Here is a 21862-nt window from a genome sequence, read left to right as displayed (position 1 = left end):
CGGCACCGTGGAGCAGCCAGGATGGGAGCGCGGTGCCCGGCGGTGGCTTGCGGGGCGCTGGCTTTGTGCCTGGCCCTCGCCGCGTCCACCAACCCCGGCTTCGTGGTGAGGATCACCCAGGCTGGCTTGGACTATGGTGGGTTCGGGGTCTGGCCTCCAGCAGATGCGCTGGTGGGGGCCGAGCTGCGGAGCCGGGCGCTCGCTCCGAGAGCGCGGGGTCCTGGGGCAGGGCGGAGGGAGCCTGGGCTGCGGTGCCAGCTGCGCCCGCTGGCCCCCCGCCCATGGAGCCCGGCCCTGGGGGGGTCTCGGGGGGCTGCGCCCAGGCAGTGTCGGGGGGGACACAGGGCTGGCAGGGTCCTGCTGTCACGGCACGCGTTCGGGCAGCGGAGCCGTGAGCCCCGGAGGAGTGAGCTGCGGAGGAGAGAGGCGGTGGGGAGCTGCAGGGTGGGCAGTGATGGAGACGGGGGGGCCCTGTTCCCGTTTTATGGAGACGGGCAGAGCCCCGCTCCAGCAGAGCGCTGCTGTGGGCTGAGATACGCTGTGTGAGGAACAGCTCGCTTACCCGGCAGCTCTGCCAGCCGCACGGGACAGGAGGACGTGAGTCCCCTTCCCAGACGGGTGCAGGGATGCGGCACCCACCCGTGCCGTGCGGCTCCCTGGGACGTGGGCTCCCTCCAGCCTTGCCTGCCGGTGCGGTGCACGGAGCGGCACAGTGCCCAGGACCTCCCGCACGCCTCACACAGCGCCCGGCCCAGAGAGCGAGGACGGGGACCTGTCCCCCTTCCCTGTGCCGCCTGGCCACCACCTGCCCCTGGGGCTTGCAAGTGGGCAGGCTTCGGGGAGCCAGGCGGGTACTCACAGGGCTCTGTACTCCGAGATCAGCTTCAGAGAGAGCCTGGGAGGTAGAGAGCACCCAGGGCCTCACCGGGACGTTTCCTTTCACCCTTTCGCTGTGAAGCAGCGGAAGCCCAGGGCGGTGATGCTCTCCCTCTGCCCCTGCAGCCCATCAGCAGGGGATCGCGGTCCTGGAGAAGGAGCTGGCCCAGCTGAAGCTGCAGGACATCTCGGGGGACTTTCGCATCCGGCACGTGGGGAAGGTGCACTATGAGCTCTCCAGGTGAGCCCCGCCAGCGCCCCGGAGCAGCTCGCTGCCCCCCAGCCCACACGAGGGCAGGAGGGGTGGGGGAGAAGGGGGAGCCCCTGGGGCAGCAGGGACCATCCTGACCCCTCCACGGCTCCCCGAGGTGTTGGCCCTGCCCTCAGTGCCCGCAGAGACGCTCCTGCTTCGCCCCTGAAGGGGGAAAAGGGAAGCGGGGGGACGGCACTCTGAGTGCGGGGGGGGGTTTGCGCAACCAAAGCCCAGGCGGTGGAGGTGGCCTTGTCCCCAGGAGCAGGGCACCCATCCCCGACTCGGAGCAGGAGCCCAGCCCCTGCGGAGATCCCAGCTCCTCGCTGCCCCGTTGCACCTCTGAGCTCCGGCTGTGCGGGGTTTCAGGCTGCTGTCTGGGTGGCTGCAGGGACCACGCTTCCAAAGGCACCGCTTCGCTCTGCGCGTCGCTGCCAGGCATCACTTCGCCGCGGCAGGACGGGAGCTGGGGATGCTGCCAGCGCGGTGGCCCGGCTCCCTCCCTCCCCAGCCGTGTGCCCTGGGGCAAGGCACCCCCTCTGAAGTGCCTTTTCTCTTATTTTTTGTTTATTTATTTTTAGCTTGCACCTTCGAGGTTTCCACTTGCCGTACTCACGGATCTCCCTGGTCCCCAGCGTTGGGCTGCAGGTCTCCATCTCCAACGCCTTCGCCGAGGTGGACGGGAACTGGCGGGTGAAGCTACACTTCGTGTGCGTGCCTGGCTCCCTGCTTCCCTGCTCAGCTGCTTCGCTCTGCACCTCCCTCCCTGGGCCTGGACAGGTTTTTTCTCCTTTCCCTCTCCCTCGTGTCTGGGCAGCTGTTGCTTTGCTCTCTCCAGATGTGCTGGCGTGTCTCTCCCGCAGCTGGGCTGCAGCAGTGAAGCCACTGAGATGGACAAAACAGGGTGGGAGGCAAGAACAAGGTGGACGATGGAGGAGCTGCGCATCACCTCTCCTGTCTCTCTGCCACCTCTGCTACTTGCTCTCAGTCCTCTCTATTCAAAGGTTACCTGCCCTAGCTTACGTTCCTGTCAAATTTGGTTCCCTGCGTTTAAAAGCCTCCTCGGCCTCCTCTGGGCGTTCACTGCAAGGGAGAGCCTGAGCCGGATAGATCCATCCCAGCGCTGACTTGGGGTCCCTTCCCCAGGAACGGGCACTTGGAAATGTCCCTTTCTCGACCTCCTCTCCCTGCAGCCGGGACCACGGTTCGTTTGACCTGAAGGTGGAGAATGTCTACATCAAAATCAGCCTGAAGCTGGGCAGCGACGCCTCCGGGAAGCCCACCATTGACACCTCCGACTGCAGCACCCGCATCTCCCAAGTCCGAGTACGCTTTTCGGGCAAGTTTGGGTACGTAACTTCCGCGGGCAGGCCCAGAAACACTGCACGTCACCCCGTCTGCCGTGGGAACGCGGCTGCCAGGCCCTGGTGCAAGGAAGAAGATGCTGGCGCATCTGCAGTCGCTTGGAGGCTGCCCGTTCTGCCCGCAGGCTGCCGGGCTGGCACACCGCTGGTCCGGTGTCTCCGGACTCTTGTGGTACCCTTCTCATCCAGGTGTGCAACTGAACGAACGAAAGCCTGGTCTGAATTTGTCCTGCTGTGGCTGCGATTTAAGGGAGATGAAGGCAGTCACTAGACTTGTGTCCATGTGGTTGACAACCAGGTCTGCTCGCAAACGCAAACCCTGAGGCAAAGCTGGGCACCGGGCTGGTGTGGGAGCGACGTTCCCCGTGTCCGCATCTCTAGCGTCTCCCTCTCCTGAGCGAGTGCTCCTGCTGCAGCCTCTGAGCTGAAGCAGGGCTCCTCTCTGTTCTCCTCTGCAGATGGCTTTACAACCTCTTCCACAGCGCTATTGAGTCCACCTTCCGGAAGGTCTTGGAGAGCAAGGTACGTGAGCGAGGGAGGGCAGAGCTCCGGGTGTTTCTGGTGGTCTTCAGCCCTCGCTTGTAGCTGATGTGCCAGCAGGATCGGAGCACGCGCAGGAGTTACCCAGAGCCAGAGCGACCGGGCGCTGCCGGTCTGGTGCAAACCGGAGGAACGGACGTTGCTAACTGCAGTCTCCGTAGCGTCCTGTGGCTCAGGATGAATTTGAAACTTGCAGCCTTTGCCAAAACCCAGCATAACTGGTTCCTAATTAACAAAGACTTTTCTTTCCATGTGGTCAGTTAATTAGATCTTCTGCCTCGGCCAGGCTCACTGTAACAGAGGAAACCTGACCGGGGCTGGCCTTAAAATGGCCGCACTCCTGCACGCTTTGGGGAGCACGGGGGGAGAAATTCTCATTTCTGGATTTCAGACGCTTGCCGCCTTGTTTTAACGGGGTGCGTCAGGAAGGCCCTGGCACCGGCTGCCTGGTACAAAAGCCAAATGCAGGGGACCTGCAACAAGACATGGAAACAAGCTGTTAGCAGTAATTACTACAAGGCTAACTGGCACGAGTTACAGCCTCCCTGGATGTGAACCTTGCTCGGGAAGGGGGCAGTTGGAGAATGGGCGAATCCCGCTCCCGCAGCAGGTCCCACCCTGCCCGGGCGCCGTTCCCGATGCCGTGCAGTGGCGTTCCCAAGGCCCCCAGGAGCCAGGGCAGCAGATGGGCTGGCAGCGGGGTGAAGCCGGGGCTCAAAGGCCTTTTCTGCTGTTTTGCCTCCTGGAAGGAGAGCAGCTCTGGGACTCCGCGGGGAGCTCTGCCGCCCTGTGCTCTCCTCCGAGCCCCCTTTGTCCCGTGCATGTTTCTCAGTGTCTTTCTCCACGTGTGAGCTGGTGCGAGGGGCGACAGGCGGGAGAGGGCAGGGGCTGGAGTGCACCGGGATCCCGGGGCACAGCCCCGTCTCAAGCCAGCCCCGGCAGCCCACATCTGCCTCCTGCTCTCGCTGCACATGTGAGGGCAGTCCTCGTGCCCCCAGTGCCAGGGGGACCTGGCCACCGGGAGATCCCGGTCACTGGGATCAGGGCTGCGTGGCCGTCTGCAGCTCCATCCTCCCAGGCAGCGGCGGGGTGTTTTCAGACAGACAGAAGAGCAGTCAGCCCCCCCTTCCCCGTCGATAAGGCCATGCCCAAGGCTCTGTCCCTCCTCTTCCTCCCCGGAGCTGCACAGCCAGCAGCTGCGTTGCTGTCAGCGTGGTCGCTGCTCCTCCGGAGCTCTGCATCTCGGTGTCGGCTGCTGCAGGCTGGATGCCCAGCCAGCCAGATGATGGCCTGATCCTGCCTGGCAGTCCCTGTGCCATTATGGGGAAAGCATCGGAAGAGCTTGTGCAGATTATCTCGGCCATCTGCAGCGCTGTGCCCTGCAGTAAATTTCCTGGGTCAGTGTTTAGCCTGCAATTAAATCCTAACTTATGTCGAGGCTTCACCCAAGGATGACAGTGGCGGAGGGCTTTGCTCTTCTTTCCTGGCAGCACAGAGCTGCAGGAACTGGGGATGGCTCTGCTTTGTGGGAGCATTTGGTGCTCCTGCCCCTGCAGGGCTGGGTTTACTCTTTCTGTCGCTCCCCTTCAGCTCAGACTTGGCTGCTCAGCACAATCCATTCCAGCACGGGCTGTGGGGATAGTCTGGGGGCACACGGGGGATTCCTTCCAAGGGCCTCGATGAGCTGAGCTGTGTGTGGGGAGCTGGCTGCAAGCAGATATTTGCAGGTATAAGCCTGGCTTGTATCCTGGACACTTAATTCAGGTGCTGTCCGATGAGTAGAGACAAACGTCACTGCGTGCTCTTTTATTTAAGCAGGCTTTTGCAAGGAGTAAAACTGGCACCAGGCAGCAAAGCGGAGCGGACGGTGAGGCTTTGGCCCAGGGGATGTGAACACACCACCCCCGGCAGAGCTGCCCGTGCTCAGCTTTGCTGCCTTTCTCGCCCGCAGGTCTGTGAGACCGTGGCTAATTCTGTGCGCAGCGACCTCCAGCCTTACCTCCGGACCCTGCCAGGTACCGGGCGGGGGCTGCACGGGCTCCTAGGGGCAGTTTTTCCTCGCATTGCCCAGCCAGGACAGTGTTGTACCTTGGGCCCACTCCCCATTTCGCTGTATTTCTGCACCCATGCTGGGAGCTGGGAACACTGCAGCAGCAGACACTTGTCACGGTGCACCCTGTCCGGCCCCGGTGCTGGCGGGGGCACGGGCTGCCTCAGCCAGGGGACCCGGACCGTTCCTCGGGTCCAGGAGTTAGTCTGCACGGCTGAGAAACAGTCAGGAGGGAAATGTGGGTTTTGCTTCTTCGCAGGAGCAAGCATGCGTGAAGCTGGCACTGGGCTGTTGCACCGGGAAGCCCAGGCGTGGCACTGCCTGGAAGCCAGCGGAAGGAATCTGCTCCCGGCTTTCCCGTGCCACCTCCTTCTCGCTCATCCTTCTGTCCCATGTTTTACAGTCACAGCCAGGATAGATGCCATGGCTGGGATCGATTACTCCTTGGTGGCACCCCCAGCCGCTACTGCCCAGTCCCTGGATGTGGACCTGAAGGTGAGAGGCTGCCCTGGGAAAGCTGGAGTCGGGTGATGCTGTCGCGGGACGCGGGTGGGGAGCCAGGGCCAGGCACCTCCTGCAAATGCTGTTTGGCAGCTCTGGTCAGCAGGTGACTTCCAGCACCCTCTGCTCTCCTGCTTCACCTCCTTCCCTCCTCCCAGGGCGAATTCTTCTCCCTGGCCCACCGCTCCGCCGCCCCCTTCCCTCCGCTGCCGCTGGCCTTGCCCCCAGATCACGACCGCATGGTTTACTTCGGGGCCTCCAGCTACTTCTTCAACACCGCCAGCTTTGCCTACCACGCAGCCGGGGCGCTGGTCTTCGAGATCACAGACGCCATGGTGAGCAGTGGAGGTGGGACGGGGCTGTCCCTGTGCCTCTGGGGAGCGGGTCCAGTTTGCAGAGGAGCTCCGGCGGCAGCCTGTGCTCTCGGACCTCCCCAGCGAGCTGCCCGCAGCGGGAGCTGGGGGCTGCGGGATGGGGTGGGGGCTGTCGGGCACGGCAGCGCGGGGGCTGGGAGGGCTGATCTCATCACGGGCTCTGCGCGCTGCATCGCCCTGGCGTGACTGTCCTCCCCGTGCAGATCCCGAAGGGCGTTGACTTCCACTTGAACACCTCCACCTTCTCAGCCTTCGTTCCCCAGGTGAGGGGTCCAGCTCCTGCTGTGCACAGCCCGGGGTTTACTCTGTGCAAGGCTTTTTCCCCCCGGGAGCGGGGGTTTGTGCCGCTGTCCCTACCCTCTCCCCGCTCCTCTGCAGCTCGAGAAGATGTACCCGGACATGCTGATGAAGCTCAGGCTGTCTGCCCCCTCCGCCCCGTTCCTGAACATCGGACCAGGGGGGCTCTTACTCCGGCCCGTCGTGGATGTCCAGGCTTACGCCATCCTTCCCAACTCCAGCCTGGCTCCTCTCTTCCTCCTCGGCCTGGTGAGTCCGGGCACAGCCTGCTGCGGTGACTGTGGTCCTGGCTGGGCAGCTCGGGGTGCAGCCGCAGCTCTAACCAGCATGGTGCAGTCGACGAGCTCTCCCCTGCAGCCCAGCGGGGCAAAGATGGGAGTCTGAGCTGTGCACCATCCTCCTGCCGCGCTCAGCGATGCTGAGCCGGTGCTGCCGAGCTCCTGCCAGGAGAGGTGCCGGGTGCTGAGCCGGTGCAGCCGGGGTGTCCCCAGCAGAAAAACACCCGAGCTGACAAATGCCAGGTTTAATGCTGCGTGCAGACAAGCCCCTGGACAGGCAGCGGTCCCGCTGCGTTTCAGCTGGCCTGAGCCCTTCCCCCGGGTGTCTGGTCTGGGGTGGGCACTGCCAGAGCTCTGCACTCTCTCCCCAGACGGGCAACGTGTCCGCTGTCATCGACGTGAAATCCGGCCACGTAGTTGGGAGCCTGAAGGTGGGCAGGTACGGAGGGGAGCAGCACAGGGGGGTGGCTGGGGACAGAGGTGAGGTGGGGAGGTGCTGGGGACAGGGACCCGGTGCGGAGGGGATGTGCTGGGGCTGGAGAGAGCAGGATCTGCACGGCCATTGACGCGTGGCACCGGGGTGGGAACCGCTCCCTCCATTGGGACAGCCTTCGCAGCACCGCTTCTGTCTGCGCAGGATGAAGCTCTCTCTGAAGCAATCGGATGTCGGCACTTTCCAGGTAAGCTATCCTTGGCCATGACCAGAGCCCCCAGCGTTGCCCCCCGCCCCCCAACACGGGACCAGGAGGTGCACCCAGGACCCCATGCTGACCCCATAGGTGCCTCCTGCCTCAGCCTGGGAGACTGGGGGAGGATGCAGAGCCTCTCTCACCCCTGCGCTTCCTGCCACACCAGTGTGGCCAGACAAAGCTGCTGTTCTCCGGTGGAGTGTGTGCCCATCCCACTCCTTGTCTCTTTTTCTTCTCCTAATTATCCTGCAGTGCCTGGTCACCCGCTCTCCCCCAGGCTAAAGCTCTTTTCCTTCCCTGTCTCTGCTTCCCAGGTGCGAACGCTGCAGTCCATAATGAACATCTTTGCTTCCAGTATCCTGCTCCCGCGTCTTAATGGTGAGAACCTGATGGGGGGAATGGGGCTGCTGGAGTAATCGCTGGCCAGGTCCCTCCATCCGAGCAGGCCCAGCTCGTTAATTAAATCCCCGTTGCCAAGCCTGATCCGTGGGTAAAGCCCGCAGCGAGCGCAGGAGATGGCAGAAAAAGGGCCCGGGGGAGGCAGGCTGGGGGAGCAGCGTGCGGGAGCCTCTCGGCGCTGCGACTTGCATCCGGCAGCGAGCACAATGGAAAAAATGAGCAGGACGCACATCCTAATGCTTTCCAGACCCTCTCTCCCGCTTGCTGCTTCTCACGACTTCCCAGCAAAGGGGGCCAGAGCAGGGCTGGCGTCTGCCGACCCCGGGATCAGCGCGGGCCAAGAAAGGGCTGGGGGAGGAGGTGGCTGCCTGCTCTGCAGGGCCCGTGCTCCCTCTTGCTCCCATTTCCCACCCCAACGCGGCCACGTGTGTTGTGTCTTCCAGCCAGGTTAGATCAGGGTTTCCCTCTGCCGCTGCCGGACAGAATACAGCTCTCCAAAATCCTCGTGCAGTTCCACCAGGTGAGTGAGGGGAGCACCCAGAGCCTGTCCTGCTGCTGCCAAGCCCCCGGCCGGAGGGGCCGGCTGCCCGCTGCTGGCACGGCGCGCAGAGCCAGCTCGCCAGCCCGTGCCGGGCAGCGGCTACGCTCTGCCAGATCCCAGCAGCACAGCTGCAGACCAGAGCCCCGCGTTCCCGTCTGCATGGTGGGGGTCTGGGCTCTGCACCGCTCTCCAGTCCTTAAACCCGGGGCCTGGATTTCCCACGCTGCTTTTTATAGCGCAGAGAGCTCTGCAGCTGCGTCAGCCCCGAGCCCCTGCCTTGGCGGGCGGCAGTGCCGGGCGGGATGCTGCCGGCGAGCGCCGAGCAGGACGCGGCTGCCTGCGCTGGGACAGGCTCGGGGCAAGGAGCCCTGCCAGGTCCTGGGCAGCTGAGAAAGCCCGCACTGTGGGAGCCAGCAGCGTGCCCTGGGTGCCAAGAAGGCCAAAGGCATCCTGGGGTGCATGAGGAGGAGTGTGGGCAGCAGGGCAAGGGAGGGTCTCCTCCCCCTCTGCTCTGCCCTGGGGAGGCCCCATCTGCAGTGCTGTGTCCAGTGCTGGGCTCCCCAGTTCAAGAAAGATGAGGAGCTACTGGAGAGAGTCCAGCGCAGGGCTACGAGGATGAGGAGGGGACTGGAGCATCTCCCCTATGAGGAGAGGCTGAGGGAGCTGGGCTTGTTCAGCCTGAAGAAGAGAAGGCTGAGAGGGGACCTTAGAAATGCCTCTAAATATCTGCAGGGTGGGTGTCAGGAGGACGGGGCCAGACTCTTTCCAGTGGTGCCCAGCGACAGGACAAGGGGCAATGGGCACAAACTGGAGCAGAGGAAGCTCCAGCTGAACCCGAGGAAGAACTTCTTCCCTCTGAGGGTGCCGGAGCCCTGGCCCAGGCTGCCCAGGGAGGCTGTGGAGTCTCCTTCTCTGGAGATATTCCAGCCCCGCCTGGACACGGTGCTGTGCCCCCTGCTCTGGGTGACCCTGCTTGGGCAGGGGGTTGGGCTGGGGGACCCCAGAGGGCCCTGCCAGCCCCGAACATTCTGTGATTCTGTGAGGCCCTGGGGAAGCCCCAGAGCGGGGCTGTGACGGGGATGCGAAATCTTTCCTGCGAGGTGTGGTTGTGAGGTGTCTCCAGAGCCCTTCCAGGGCCAAAATTCAGCACGGGGGCTGGCGGGACCAGACGCGCCCGTCCGCTCTCCCTCCCCGGGGTGCAGGGGGTGCCGGGAGCGTGGCAGCCCGCAGGCCGAGCGGCTGCCAGGCCCCCTCACCGCCCCACGCCCTCTCGCTTCTCCCCAGAACTTCCTGCTGCTGGGGGCAGACGTTCACTACCAGCCCCGTGGATGGAGATGAGGCGACCTGAGGGACCCCCAGCACCCAGATCGGCCCCTTCACACCCCCCCCCTCCTCCTGGCCTTGCCAACGGCGCTGAAGACCCCCGGCTCTGCTGCAGCAGCCCCCCACCGCCCGCCGCGGCCGGGGCAGAAGCACCCCCGGGGCCTCACCCGCTCCCCGGCCCCCTCCCCTCCCGCTTCCCCTGTGCCCGGGCCGCTGCCGGCAATAAAGGCGGCCGTGGCCGCGCTGTCGCCGTCTGAGCCTGCGGGCCCTGCCCTGGGCCTTGCCCTGGGTACTTCGCGCCGGGGCCTGCTGGGGCCGCCGGGAGCCCCCGGGGAGGGCGGGCGCAGGGGAGCGGCCGTCTCGGCCATCTTCAGGCCCGCGGCGGAGGCAGAGCACCGCGGGCCGCCACGTTCCGCCCGTCACCGCGCCTTCCCGCGGGAGGCCCAGCTCCGCCCGGCCGCGGGGCGGAACGGCGGCGGCGCGGAACGCAGCGCCGAGGGCCGGGGAGGCGGCGGGGCCGGTTTCGGGGACGCACGGCCGGGGCCGCACCGTCCGTCCCGCCACGCGCCCCGCCGGCAGTCGCCGTGGCAGCGCGGCCCCGGGGCCCGGCGCGGCCTCCCGGCGGGACGCGGCCATGCTGCCCTGTGGGCGAGCGCTGCGGGCGGCGGGGGGGCCCCTCCGGGCGGCTGCCGGCGCCTCCCGCCGAGCGCGCTGCGGGCCGGGCGGGCGGCCGGAGCGGCGCGGGGCCGCGCTGCCCGCCGGGCCGGACCTGCGGCACTTCCTGAGAGCGGCCGCCGCCCGGGAGCCGCGGCCCGAGCCGCCGCCGGGCTCTGTCCCCGGGACCGGGAAAGGTCGGTGGTGCCGGCCCGGGGCCGTGGCCGGGGCTGGGCCCGGGGTCGGGGCTGGGCAGGCCCCGCGGCCATGCGAGGGCCGGTGCGAGGGCCGGTGCGGCCTTGCCGTCCCCGCAGCCGGCACGCAGGGTGGCTGCGGTGTGCGTGGGGCAGGCGGTCAGTGGGGGCTGTGGGGGTCCAGGGGGTTGGGGTGGTGCTGGGAGAAGTGGCGGCCATCGGCCCCGTGCCCGCGGCGTGTCCCCGCACCGTGAAGGCCGGTTGGTGCCGTCTGCCGCGGCCGTCGGTACCGGCCATTGGGCCGTCTGCCGGCACTGTCGGTACCGGCCGTTGGGCCGTCTGCCGCGGCCGTCGGTACCGGCCGTTGGGCCGTCTGCTGGCACTGTCGGTACCGGCCGTTGGGCCGTCTGCCGGGGCCGTCGGTACCGGCCGTCGGGCCGTCTGCCGGGGCCACGGCAGAGCTCTCGGGCTGTGACGCCCGCGGAGCAGGGCTTCCACTGCGCTAGGTGTTATATCTGAGAAACAACACGGCTTCTGCGTCTGTGCACGCCGCAGCCCGGACCGGTGGAGTCGCAGTGACGTGCTCTGAGGCACCCCGGTTTCGGTCAGTATTTTCCGCTTGCCCGTTCTGCACGGGCTGCAAGCGACGGCAGCTCTCGCGCTGCTTGGCCGACTCTCTCCATTGGTGGGGCTGAAGGCTCCGTGCTGTGGAAAAGGTCGTGGAAAGCGGCTGTGGACGAGGGCGCGGAGGCAGGCTCTGCGTCACGCCGCCTTCGTTGCAGTGTACCTGGAGACGTACGGCTGCCAGATGAATGTCAGCGACACGGAGATCGCCTGGGCCATCCTGCAGCAGAGCGGCTACGCGCGGACGGAGCGGCTGGAGGAGGTGAGGTGCCTCGGTGCGAGGGCCTCGCGCCGGGCCGGGCCCGCAAGCCCCGGCTTGCGTCTGGCGTGCAGTCCTGCAGGGCGCTGGGATGTTTGCAGCCCAAGTTTTGTGGAGTAAAGGAAACTGTTTACCAAGCGTGCTAGAAAGCTGTGGGCTGGTTTTTTATTTTCTTTAAACTGCTGAGTTTCCTCTCAGTTGGAGAGCGATTGGGCACAGCGGGATGCTTTTGCCTCATCTTTGTCTGAGTTTACTTCTGCCGTTCAGTGGAAGACTCTGCTTGTCTCCCATTAGTTTCTTGCACCTTTGTTAAAACCCACCATGTAGTTGGGCAGATCTTTTCCACAGAATGAAGTGAGTTTTCTAGTCTGCCTCTTCAGGTCACCGGTGTGGGGCGGGAGTAATTATTATTAAGGCAAAAATTTGCCTTTTACAAATTCTTCTTCCTGTTTTGTTGTTTTCAATTTAGGCAGATGTGATTCTCCTTGTCACCTGTTCCGTGAGGTAAGGAAACTTCTGTCACTGCTGAGTCGGGACAGTTTTTGGGGACTTACTGTTTGAAAACCAAGGCAATAAGTGTGCTGTGTGAGAAAAAGGGCATGCAGATGTGGAACTGCCTGTGTAGCTGCGGGTGGAGCTGGCTGGTGCTGCGGTGTGTAACATTAATTGTGCAATGAGTTGCTTTTCTGTATGGTGGGAAGTTCTTTGGTAGTGTAAGCTCTGTGTACACGGGCATTTAAAGACCTGCAAAGATTTGTGCTTCAGTGATATATTTTTTTTTTTAATATTCTTCTGTCTTCTCTTGAAGTGACTGTCTCTGTGGCGCAGGGACTGTACTTCAGAAATGTGGGAAATACATTTAGGGGCAATTTGGGATATAAATATACGGGGAACTTTGCGAGTGTTTTCTGAATGCAGATGATACCAAATGCTCGTTGTCGCTTGCAAGGCAGCTCATAGTGGCTGGCTAAGGCAGGCTTTTTCTCCGCAAGAGCTTAGTCCCTGAGTTGTTTCTGCAGTGTAGACGCTCCCAAGTGAGTGAAATGATGGTAGATGAGATGGAGTCAAGACGTAAGCTGCACACCACGGACGGCATTGCGTGTGCCATCAGATCCATCGGGTAGATGACGAGTCCCTGTCCTCAGCTGAATTCTCCTCTCAGAGCACTTGGACCGCTTCACGCTGGGGGACTGTTGAAGTGCAGCAGTCGGAGTAACCACTGTTCTCCTGGCTTCCCAGGGAGAAGGCAGAGCAGGCTATCTGGAACCGCCTGCGGCACCTCAAGGCGCTGAAAGCCCGGCGGCAGCAGGGTCGCTTACCTCTCCGCGTCGGGATTCTAGGTACCTGGCGGTGGGCAGCAGCGGGCAGCACACACTTTGCGTGCACCACGTCCCATCCTGCTGCGTCTGCTCTTCCCTGCTGGCGACGCCAAGCCTCTTCTGCAGGGTGAAAGCTGCTGGCGAAGGGGTGCCAGCTGTGACGGAGGGTGGGCACTTCCTCACAAGGACCCATCTCCTTTGGCGGCAGGCTGCATGGCGGAGAGGCTCAAGGAGGAGATTCTGCACAGGGAGAAGCTAGTCGATGTTGTGGCAGGCCCCGACGCGTATCGTGACCTTCCCCGGCTGCTGGCCGTGGCAGGGTCTGGCCAGCAAGCTGCTAACGTCCTGCTGTCGCTAGATGAGACTTATGCGGATATTCTGCCTGTCCAGACTAGCGCAGGTGGCACGACGGCGTTTGTGTAAGTACTGGTTTTTTCCTGTACATGTTTCTGTAGTGCTGGTTTGGAGATACTGCCGTGCGGGAAGTGCAGGCGTGTCAGTGACAGCGCTGCCCAAGAGATGCAGGCCTGGCTGCGCTCGCTCCCGGCAGCCCCGAGGCGTCAGTCTGCCAGACTGTGCGTTTGCTGCTGCTTCGCTGTTGGACTGAGCCCTGGAGAGACTGCCCCGCGCTCTGGCTGTCTGCAGGCTTCTCTTACTCTCCTTTGAGACCTTTGTCTAAGCCTGATGCTGCACCGAATGATTTCTGTCCCACTGATGTCTGTGCCTTTGCAATGTCTGTGTCTCTCTCCTGACATGTCCTGCCCCAGGTTCTCCTGTTTGATTCTTCTAATCCTCCATGCATTGTAACTTCTTTTAGGTTGGTTCCATTTGTCTAGTTTTGATAATAAGGTTCCCAAACATGAAATCAGACTCTGTTCCATGTGGCCATAGAGTATGGAGAGGCAGCGTCACCCTCTGAAGGGGACGCAGAAGGGCCTGTCACCACTGCCAGATTGCAGTGCAAGCCTGTGCCTCATTAGTTGCTTTCCAGGTTTCTTGGAAATGTGTATGGAAAATGAGGGGGTGTTAGCTAGGGGCGAGCAGAAGCCAGCTCGGACCGGACTGGAGTGTAAGGGGAAGCTGCAGGGCTGTGTTCAGAGCTGGTGCTGTGTGTGCTGCAGGCTGGGGGCGTTGGCTGACGGCAGCAGTGCTGGGCCAGGTCACAGCAGGGCAGGGTGCAACACAGATGATTCTGCTGGAGCGATTGTGGTATGACCTGTACGCTTTGCCTCTCGGCAGATCTGTCATGCGGGGCTGTGACAACATGTGTAGCTACTGCATCGTGCCCTTCACCCGTGGCCGTGAAAGGAGCCGCCCCATCGCGTCCATCCTGCAGGAAGTGAGGATGCTCTCGGATCAGGTGAGGCAGAGCCTGCTTCCCACCTGCCCCAGGCCGTGGGCGGAAGGGTGGTCCTCGGGGAAGGTGTTGTCAGTGATATGTTTGACTGATGCCCTTTATCTATGGAGATGAGGTTACCTTAGGGTTCCACCAGCGGCTTTTTGATTCCCCGTGTAATACTCCGAGGCAGACAGGGGAGGGAGGGCTTCCCCTGGAGACTCCTCCTTGGAGTAGAACCGTGGCTGCCCGTGCAGCTTCGCCATCCTGGCCAGGTTATATTTTTTCCTCTGTGTTTACCTTTGTAGGGAGTGAAAGAAGTGACCCTTTTGGGTCAGAACGTCAACAGCTTTCGAGATATGTCCGAGGTGCAGTTTCAGTCGGCTGCTGCCCCAGTCCTCAGTCGTGGCTTTAGCACAGTCTACAAAGCTAAACCAGGAGGCTTGCGCTTTGCACATCTGCTAGACCAGGTTTCTAGAATTGATCCAGAAATGAGGATCCGTTTCACCTCGCCACACCCCAAGGATTTTCCCGATGAGGCAAGTGTAAAATAAACACCTGGACCTCTGGTTGAGGGCAGGCAGGCAGCTCTGAACTGCTGGATGCAGGCTGTGCTTCCTTCCCAAAGGGGACGCAGAGTCACAGAATGGGAACAGCAGCTCCTGGGAGGGGGACTGTTTGCACTAAAGCCAGCAGGTTTGCAATTTGCTGGCTTTTACCCGGGGAAGACTCTCCCCCTTGGCATCCTGGTGGAGCTGAGCTGTCTGTGACGTTGTCTCCTGATTGCCCATCACAGGTCCTGCAGCTTATCCAGGAGCGACACAACATCTGCAAACAGCTTCACCTCCCAGCCCAGAGTGGAAGCACACGAGTGCTGGAGGCCATGCGACGAGGGTGAGCGATCACCGTGGGCAGCCCTGTGCCCTGCTCTCTGCTTTAGGGTGCTGCTTTCTCCTCACTGACGTCATGGTTTTCTGATTAGCGAATCCGTGTGTTGTTAATTGCAGATACACACGAGAGGCATATCTGGAGCTTGTACACCACGTGCGCGAGTCCATTCCAGGTAGGGGCTCCCTGTGCCTTGGTCTGAGCTCAGCACAGCTGCATCTTCCTGTCCTTTCCGGAGTGAAGCGTTCCTCTCCTCTGCGAGGGAAGTGTAAAGCTGTGTCTGTCTTGCAGGAGTGAGCTTAAGCAGTGACTTCATTGCTGGGTTCTGTGGAGAGACAGAAGAAGATCACCAGCAGACCGTGTCCTTGCTGCGGGAGGTCCGCTACAACGTAGGCTTCCTGTTTGCCTACAGCATGAGACAGGTGAGTGCGGGACCTGAGGAGAGGACTGTTATCTCGGTGCATCTCGCCTAACTCCTGAGTGCTGCTTCTCATAATAAGACATACACAAAAAAAAACCTATTGAAAAGAATAAAGACTCGTTATATTGGTAGGTTTTTTTGCTGGTGTGCAGTCCTTCACGGGTGTGTGTTCCTGCCGGAGCCGCCTTGACGTCTGAAGGGCTCCCAGCTCCTTTCTGTGAGCGTCAGGGTTGATCAGTGCTGGGGTGACCTGGTTCTGCAGGTGCTGCAGAGTGATTGCAGTGAAGCAGCCATATCTGCAGAGACCTGGCTGCAGCTACATTTTTCTCTGTCGATAAGAAATTGTGCTGATGTAGCTGGGCTCCAGCCCAGCTATGGCGACTCTGTCAGTCGGATCTGGAGAGAACTGGTGAATTTTCAGAAGGTGTTTCCATGAGAAGAGTGGATAGTTGACAAGTCTCCTTTGCAATGCTCCCCATGGTGTAAGATGCTGACAGGGAAGAGGACAGGAGGTTAGGAAACAAGGAAGCAGAGGAATATGGATCACCTTTTAGCACATGGGACCAGAAGGAGTAGACTCCATTGGCTGTCCCTGCGGGCAGACAGGCAATAGGCACGTCTCACACAGGAGATGCAGAGCTGCTGTTTCACACAGGCACCGATACTCAGTGCCCTACATCAAACCTCCTACAAAAAGGTGATGCAGGAAGAATGTGAGGAAATCGAGGATGTTGCTGGTTCTTAGCACCTGGAGACTTCCTGGAGAGTGTGAATACAGACTGAAATGTGTGGAAACTGTTGCCTGAAGAGCAGCCAAGGTGGCTGGGGTCAGACCAGTTTCTGATCTTGGACTGCCTGGTTGCTGAGGAGCCACACTTGCTTTGTCTGTTTACAGAAAACCCGGGCGTATCACCGACTGCGAGATGATGTGCCTGCAGACGTAAAACAGAGGCGGCTGGAGGAGCTCATTACTGTCTTTCGAGAGGAGGCTGCGAGGGCAAACGAGGCGATGGTGGGCCAGTCTCAGCTGGTGCTGGTGGAGGGGGTGAGTGTGCCTGGAGCAGAGCTGTCCTGCTCCCCTCTTGCTGGCCAAGAGGCTCTTGGGCTGTACACAGCAATCATGGCCTCTGCCTTCCCTGCCTGCTTTCCCCACACAGTCCTAGGGCTCCAAGACCTTAGGCAGACAGCGTGTTTTCTCCAGAGCACTGAGCTGAGCTCAGGGGGGTGGGACGGGCTAGAGACATGTCTCTAGCCCAAGCACTGAATTAGTGCAGGCGTTGAAACGTTGGCTTTGGTGTGTGGGTGTCAGCACGGCGGTTCTGGCCACAGGGCTTTGTCACGTGGCGTGCTGAAGTGTGGAGTGTGGACTGTAATACTGGCGGTAGTGCTCAATGAATTCCTGAGGCAATAAAGCCCAGCAGTGAATCGGAGCTGTTGCCATGCAGGTAATGTTCCCTGCCCTCCTTTCAGCCCAGCAAGCGCTCTGCCTTGGAGTTGTGTGGGAGGAATGACGGCAACATCAAGGTGATCTTCCCTGATGCCGAGACCGAGGATGCTGCGGGCTGCAAGGCTCTGGTCAGAGCCCAGCCAGGGGACTATGTGTTGGTGAAGGTGACCTGTCTACAGTACTTGTTTCCTGGGGCTCTTTTTCTTGCACAGTGCTGTTCTCCAGAGCAGCTGCTGCCAGGAGAGTCTAAAATTAGAAAGGATCCTGCTCAGCCTTGCTGTTCCTGAGGACTGTTGTGCTGTTTCTTTCAGGTAACCTCTGCCAGCTCTCAGACCTTGAAGGGAGCTCTGCTCTGCCGTACGACCCTCTCCCGCTCTGCAGCTTGTCGTTGAGTTGTCCCTGCTGCCAGTGCACAAAAGCAGTGCCTTTTCTCCAGGAAGAAACAAGGAAGCTTGGTCAGGTGGAGAAGGGGCAGAAACAGGGAGATACATGTATGTTAAAATATATATATTAAAAAAAAATAATAAAAAATATACACATTTCTGTTTTGGAAACAACCTACCACCTGTAGATCTGTGCAAGTCTGTAGGCAAGAGGGATGGAAGCTGTGTATGGACTTGCCAACCCCAAGCGCTGTGTGATCTTGTATTTTCCCTTGCGCTCAGGCTTGGCCCACCCTCGCGGCGCGGCAGGTCTGTCCCCTCTCTCTGAGCACGTCCTCCAGTGCAGCCCAGCCCGAGAAATGTAAGGCTGCAGAGCAGGTCCTTCCTGCTAGCTCAGCTGAATTTAGGAGCTGCAAAAACTGGTAGTGCGTAAGAAATACAGCTGCAGTGAGTGCTGGAGAGTGGTGGGAATGCTGCCAAAGGGGATGGAGAGCTCGAAGAACTGGAGAAGACTCTGACGAGTTCTTTCCAAATATTGGTAACTTCCCTGCTTTCAGAATGCTTGGGAAGGGTGAGTAAGAGCCCGCACTGTGCCTCTGGGATGGAGCGTGGCACCAAACTGGAATATAAAGCGATGTTAATGTGCATGAGTGATGCTTCATCTGGTGGATGTGAGGCTGAGGGGATGCAGCCTTACCCCTGCGCTGGGGTACGTGGGTCTAGGTCAGAGGGTGCCTGGCAGGGACCGGCTGCCAGCCAGCGGTTGTCTCTGGCCTGTTAAAACTTCAGGTGCAGCTTCGGGATCCAGACGTCGGTGGATGTCCTTCGCCTTGCTCGCTGGAGGAGAGAAACGGTCGTACCGATCTAAATGGCCAGGAACTGCTCCAAGTGCCTCTCACGCTTCCTCCGGCCTGCAGCTGACCCTGGCCACGCTGTGCCACGTTCCAGCCTCGTCTGCGAAATTCGGACCAACGCCTGTAACCTGCACTTGCAAGTGAGCTCTGTTCGGAGGGGTGAGAAAGAATCATCCCTTTTAGTACAGATAATCATGTTATTAAAAGAAATCATTGTAAAAGGCTCTATCCAGTGACAAACTTTGAAGGAACAGCTGATGAATTCTTAATAGAGCAGTCACTACATGAATTTGCAGAATTTTTAAATAAGCATGAAAGGGATTTGTTAGAAAGTCTGCTCTCCAGCTCAGCTCTTTCTGGGATATAATTGTATCTCTTTGAAAACAGCATGGTTTGCTGAATATTCATTAGGCCTTAGGTTGAGAAAAGTACATTTTGCTGATTGTCTCAGAGCCGATTCCCTTCTCATGGAAGTGAATGTGTGTGATCAGCAGCGCTCAGTGAGGGTTCCGAGGGCTCCGTTCCGCTCTCGGGGGGGAAGCACCTTGGGCCCAAGTTCACAGAGCAGGTCTTGGGGCTCTGCTGCCTGGCGAGCGAAAGCCTGGGAGCGGTGGGGTTTTAAGGAGGAGGCAGTGAGAAGCTGTTAGGTTTGAAATGCTGAAGGAAGGAGCAGGATGTGTGTCATTCCTCAAAAGTGACAGGCACCGAGGCCAACGTGTGCTTGTTAATTAAAACAACCGGATCAGGGGTGCAGCTGGAGCTGCCCGGCAGCAGCTCTTGCAGCTCTTTTTCCCATGTGTCCTGAAACTGGCCCAAGCCAGCACCCCCCGAAAAGGGCTGACCCCCCCTTTCACCGCTGCTGTTGGCCTTCTCCCCACGAGCACCTACTCCACGCGAGACACAGCGCGCCCTGTGCCCTCCCCGCTCCATCCAGCTCTCGGGCCAGCTGCGGTCGTTTTACAATCATTATTTTAAGAGCAGGAGACTAATGAGGAGGAGAGCTGGGTTTTACATTTTGATGAGAAGGTGATAATGCTGGCTGCACAGACTCCCCGAGGAGCCGTAGCACTTACCGTTTGCCTCGCCTCCTTAGTTTTTATAGGCGTCAGGAATGAAGGCTGAGGTTTTGAGGCAGCGAAGCATCCATTAAGAAGCGCTTACAGTGACCTTGGAGGCTGAGGTAGTCATCTGGCACTGCCTGAAAGCAGGAGTGGCGTTTTGTCAGGGGCCAGAGGTGGGATGCGGTTTCTGTATCATTTGTCAGATGATTTGCTCCTGAATCTGCCTCTTGGGAAGGCTGAACCTCTGCCTCCTGCTCGTTCTTGCACGTTTCTTTTCCCACTCTGAGCAGGGATGAGAGTCCTGAACCGCTCAGGATTTTAAATCCCCCGTGCTGATTCATACCTGTGCCTCCGGCAATGGAAGCTGGAGTGTTGCGGTGTTTCGGCACACGTCGGGGTGCAAGGGGGGCTTTGCTGGGGCTGCTGCGGCGAGACAGCGGCAGCTCCAAACCAAGGCGCTGGTGGACGTGAACACTGTGCTGCAGAGAAACACGGGGCCGGGAGGCAGTACGCAGGCCTGGTGGGATTTGTTACCAACAGAGCAGCCTGCTGGGTTTTTATTATTCAGAGCACAGTGTTTAAAAGCCTTAATTTCAGCAACTAAGGAAGGGTGCTGATAAGACACCTTTTGTAATGAAGCTCAGTCCTCGCCTCCAGGGTCCCAAACTCTGGGAACAAGGTTTGGTGTGTCCCTGAGGGGCCCCGGGAGACCTTTGAAAGCTGGATCCTACTCTTGTTCTATTTGGAAAAGAGGTGCTGTCACCCTGTGCTGGGCTCCACTGGCTTCTGGGTGCAGGGAGATGTTCCTCAGGGGTGAAACACTATGGCCGGGGTGTTAGGTGGTGGTTTGTTGTAGGGATGGCTTGGGCCAGACACAGCAGTCTCAACCCTCCTCGGTGTGAAAGGCAAGGCAAAGGCAAGGCAAAAAGGCAAGGCAAGAGGATTTGTGCAAGAGTGAACCTCGCTTCCCTACGTGCACTTCTCACATTAACAAGGAGGAGAAAGGTGCCTGACTCTTGATAAAGGAAACCCTGGTATGACAACAGCCTGATGTGCAGTGGCGTGTCCAGCAGAGCTGTCAGGGTGCTTCGGGGATGCTCCTGCTCATGGCGTGGCTGCTGTCTGCAAAGTCGGGTCACAGAGGAGAATTAGCTTGCCCGGCCCCTGCTGTTGGCTCGCATGCAAAAATTCCCCAGCAAACTACGAGCCACTGCAGAACGGGTGATTTGCAGCAGTGCCACAGCGCTGGGTTTGGGCTCATTAATATTCAGCACACTGCTGTGCAAATGAAAAGCCAGACAGAATTGTCCTCCTCCCCTTTCTGCATCCGTGAAGATGCCAAGGGTAATGGCTGAACACAGCAACAAAAACAGGATTCGCTTTCGGTCGAGCCGATACAGGGGTTTGAGCCTGAGCAAGAGGCTCCGTTCTCGTTGGGTTGTTTAGACTCACCTTTTAACCTGTTTCTTCCTTCTTTTTTTTTTTTTAGTGTCATCTTTCTCTTATTTAACTATAGGAAGTTTAAAAAGAACGGTGGGAGGTTTTCTTTGAAGCTGTCAGAACAAAAGAGTAGGCATTTTAAAAAACAGTTTCTCTTTACAAAAGGGAAACGTTCTGACGTTTTAAAAAAGGATTCCCCCCTTGATTTCTTATCAAAACTCCATTTTGAAAAGCCCTTTTGCTGTCGGTGGGAAAACTTTCCCCATCCCGTGCTCGGCAGACAGCACGGCGCTGCCGGGAGCGACGGTGCCCACCGGCAGGGACCGGGGGTCCCCTGGGCAGCAGGAGGGGGCCGGGGGGCTCGGGGGACGGGCCACCCTCCGGCAGCACAGCTGGCATCCGCGGGCTCGTCCTCCCCAGCCGCTGCCCCTCGCCGGGCTGCCGGGCTGTCCCCTGCCCCTCTGGGTGGCAGAGCCCGGGGAGGCTCAGGCGTGCGGGTGCTGCTGTCCCACCCGCCGCCGGCTGCCGTGTGCTGGTGCTCCCGTACGAGGCAGCTTACGAAAAACAGAGCCGCAGGAAAAGCCCAGGCTGCTGTCTGCCTTCGGGGCTTTGGGTTGGCATTGGCGTGGGCCAAAGTAAACCCTGCCCAGAGCCCTGGAGCTCGAGTTTTCCTGCCAGGCCAGCAGCAGCCGGATGGGAGCAGGATGCCGTGAGGGCAGAGCAAACCCCGCGGGGCAAACCCAGCTCGGGAGGAGCTGGCACTGCGCGGAGCAGTGCTCGGCTGGGCACCGCCGACCCGGGCCAGGCTCTGGCCGAGGGGCTCTGCCGGGGGTCCATGCAGTGTCCCGTCCTGCCAGCCGCCACCACAAAGGACCGGCCACGTGTCCCGGCCACCGCAGGGCAACCAGCGGGGCGAGAGGAGCCTCTGGGAGCCCCCCACCCCCCCGTGACGCCCCTGGGCACCGGCTGGGGAGATCCTGCACAAACCGCGTTGGTGCCCGTGCAAATGGGGCTTGCGGGGGTCTGAGCTGTCCCGGAGTCACCCACTCTCGCACGCCGGGGCCAGGCCGTGCCAGCAGCAGGGATGTCCCTTCGGGCACCATTTACATTGGTAGTGGTGCATCAAACCGATGGCCGCCGGCCCCGTGCTCTGCGGGAGCGAGGGGGGAACCTCCCCGATGGCCCCATGCCACCTGGAAGGATTCACTGTGCGGCACCGTGGTTGTAGGATTACCAGGGACACCTTCACACCTGCAGGAGAGGTGGGGTTGGAGTCTGGGGGCATCGGGGGCACCTCGGTCGCCCCATCGACTCCTGAGAAGGGCGACGGAAACTCCGAGGTGCTTGGAGGAACAGTCAGGCTCCCGAACGCTCAGCCGCGGCGTGCAGGACCTGCAGGTTAGGCTACAGGAAAGTGGTCTCTCCCCAGTGAAAATTCTGTTCTTTCATGAAGCAGAAAGAAACCAGAAAGCTTTTGGTCACAAATAATTCTATGGGGAA

The 21862-nt window shown here is 60.4% G+C and overlaps 2 protein-coding genes across 6 annotated transcripts; both read left to right on the top strand.

The window, feature by feature from the left end:
- Positions 1-9739, top strand: LOC104330570 (CDK5RAP1 mitochondrial tRNA methylthiotransferase). 2 transcript variants are annotated; one of them, XM_075438356.1, is made up of 15 exons: positions 1-136; positions 1003-1117; positions 1708-1836; positions 2320-2475; positions 2949-3012; positions 4982-5045; positions 5484-5575; positions 5740-5916; positions 6159-6218; positions 6334-6501; positions 6902-6969; positions 7168-7210; positions 7534-7597; positions 8062-8138; positions 9444-9739. In XM_075438356.1, exons 1-15 carry the CDS (start codon positions 22-24, stop codon positions 9495-9497), a joined length of 1446 nt encoding a protein of 481 aa, XP_075294471.1. In that variant the 5' UTR covers positions 1-21; the 3' UTR covers positions 9498-9739. The 2 variants fall into 2 exon arrangements, with proteins under 2 accessions (XP_075294471.1, XP_075294472.1); XM_075438357.1 differs by lacking the exon at positions 1708-1836.
- A 377-nt stretch (positions 9740-10116) lies between these two features.
- CDK5RAP1 (CDK5RAP1 mitochondrial tRNA methylthiotransferase) lies at positions 10117-18082 on the top strand. 4 transcript variants are annotated; one of them, XR_012765773.1, is made up of 14 exons: positions 10117-10333; positions 11113-11216; positions 11683-11717; positions 12453-12553; positions 12741-12951; positions 13772-13892; positions 14177-14407; positions 14665-14762; positions 14876-14931; positions 15048-15178; positions 16073-16222; positions 16648-16788; positions 16936-17115; positions 17797-18082. XR_012765773.1 is itself a non-coding variant. In XM_075438351.1 (13 exons), the coding sequence occupies exons 1-13, from the start codon at positions 10117-10119 to the stop codon at positions 17014-17016; spliced, it is 1677 nt and encodes a 558-aa protein (XP_075294466.1). In that variant the 3' UTR covers positions 17017-18082. The 4 variants fall into 4 exon arrangements, 2 of the variants coding, with proteins under 2 accessions (XP_075294466.1, XP_075294467.1); XR_012765774.1 differs by having other exon boundaries at positions 17565-18082; XM_075438351.1 differs by having other exon boundaries at positions 16936-18082.
- The last annotated feature ends 3780 nt before the right edge of the window (positions 18083-21862 follow it).

Source organism: Opisthocomus hoazin, chromosome 18, assembly GCF_030867145.1.
Source record: "Opisthocomus hoazin isolate bOpiHoa1 chromosome 18, bOpiHoa1.hap1, whole genome shotgun sequence".
NCBI lineage: Eukaryota > Metazoa > Chordata > Aves > Opisthocomiformes > Opisthocomidae > Opisthocomus > Opisthocomus hoazin.
The sequence above is the reverse complement of the archived record's forward strand: the minus strand, read 5'-3'. Positions and strand labels throughout refer to the sequence as shown.

What these genes read in the sequence shown, in the direction of transcription:
- LOC104330570 (XM_075438356.1), top strand. Translation starts at nt 22, where the DNA reads ATGGGAGCGCGGTGCCCGGCGGTGGCTTGCGGGGCGCTGGCTTTGTGC. An exon ending in GGAAGGTCTTGGAGAGCAAG is followed by an intron (nt 3,013 to 4,981) that starts GTACGTGAGCGA and finishes TCTCGCCCGCAG; the next exon opens with GTCTGTGAGACCGTGGCTAA. An exon ending in TCTCAGCCTTCGTTCCCCAG is followed by an intron (nt 6,219 to 6,333) that starts GTGAGGGGTCCA and finishes GCTCCTCTGCAG; the next exon opens with CTCGAGAAGATGTACCCGGA.
- CDK5RAP1 (XM_075438351.1), top strand. Translation starts at nt 10,117, where the DNA reads ATGCTGCCCTGTGGGCGAGCGCTGCGGGCGGCGGGGGGGCCCCTCCGG. An exon ending in CTTGTCACCTGTTCCGTGAG is followed by an intron (nt 11,718 to 12,452) that starts GTAAGGAAACTT and finishes CTGGCTTCCCAG; the next exon opens with GGAGAAGGCAGAGCAGGCTA. An exon ending in TCTCCGCGTCGGGATTCTAG is followed by an intron (nt 12,554 to 12,740) that starts GTACCTGGCGGT and finishes CTTTGGCGGCAG; the next exon opens with GCTGCATGGCGGAGAGGCTC.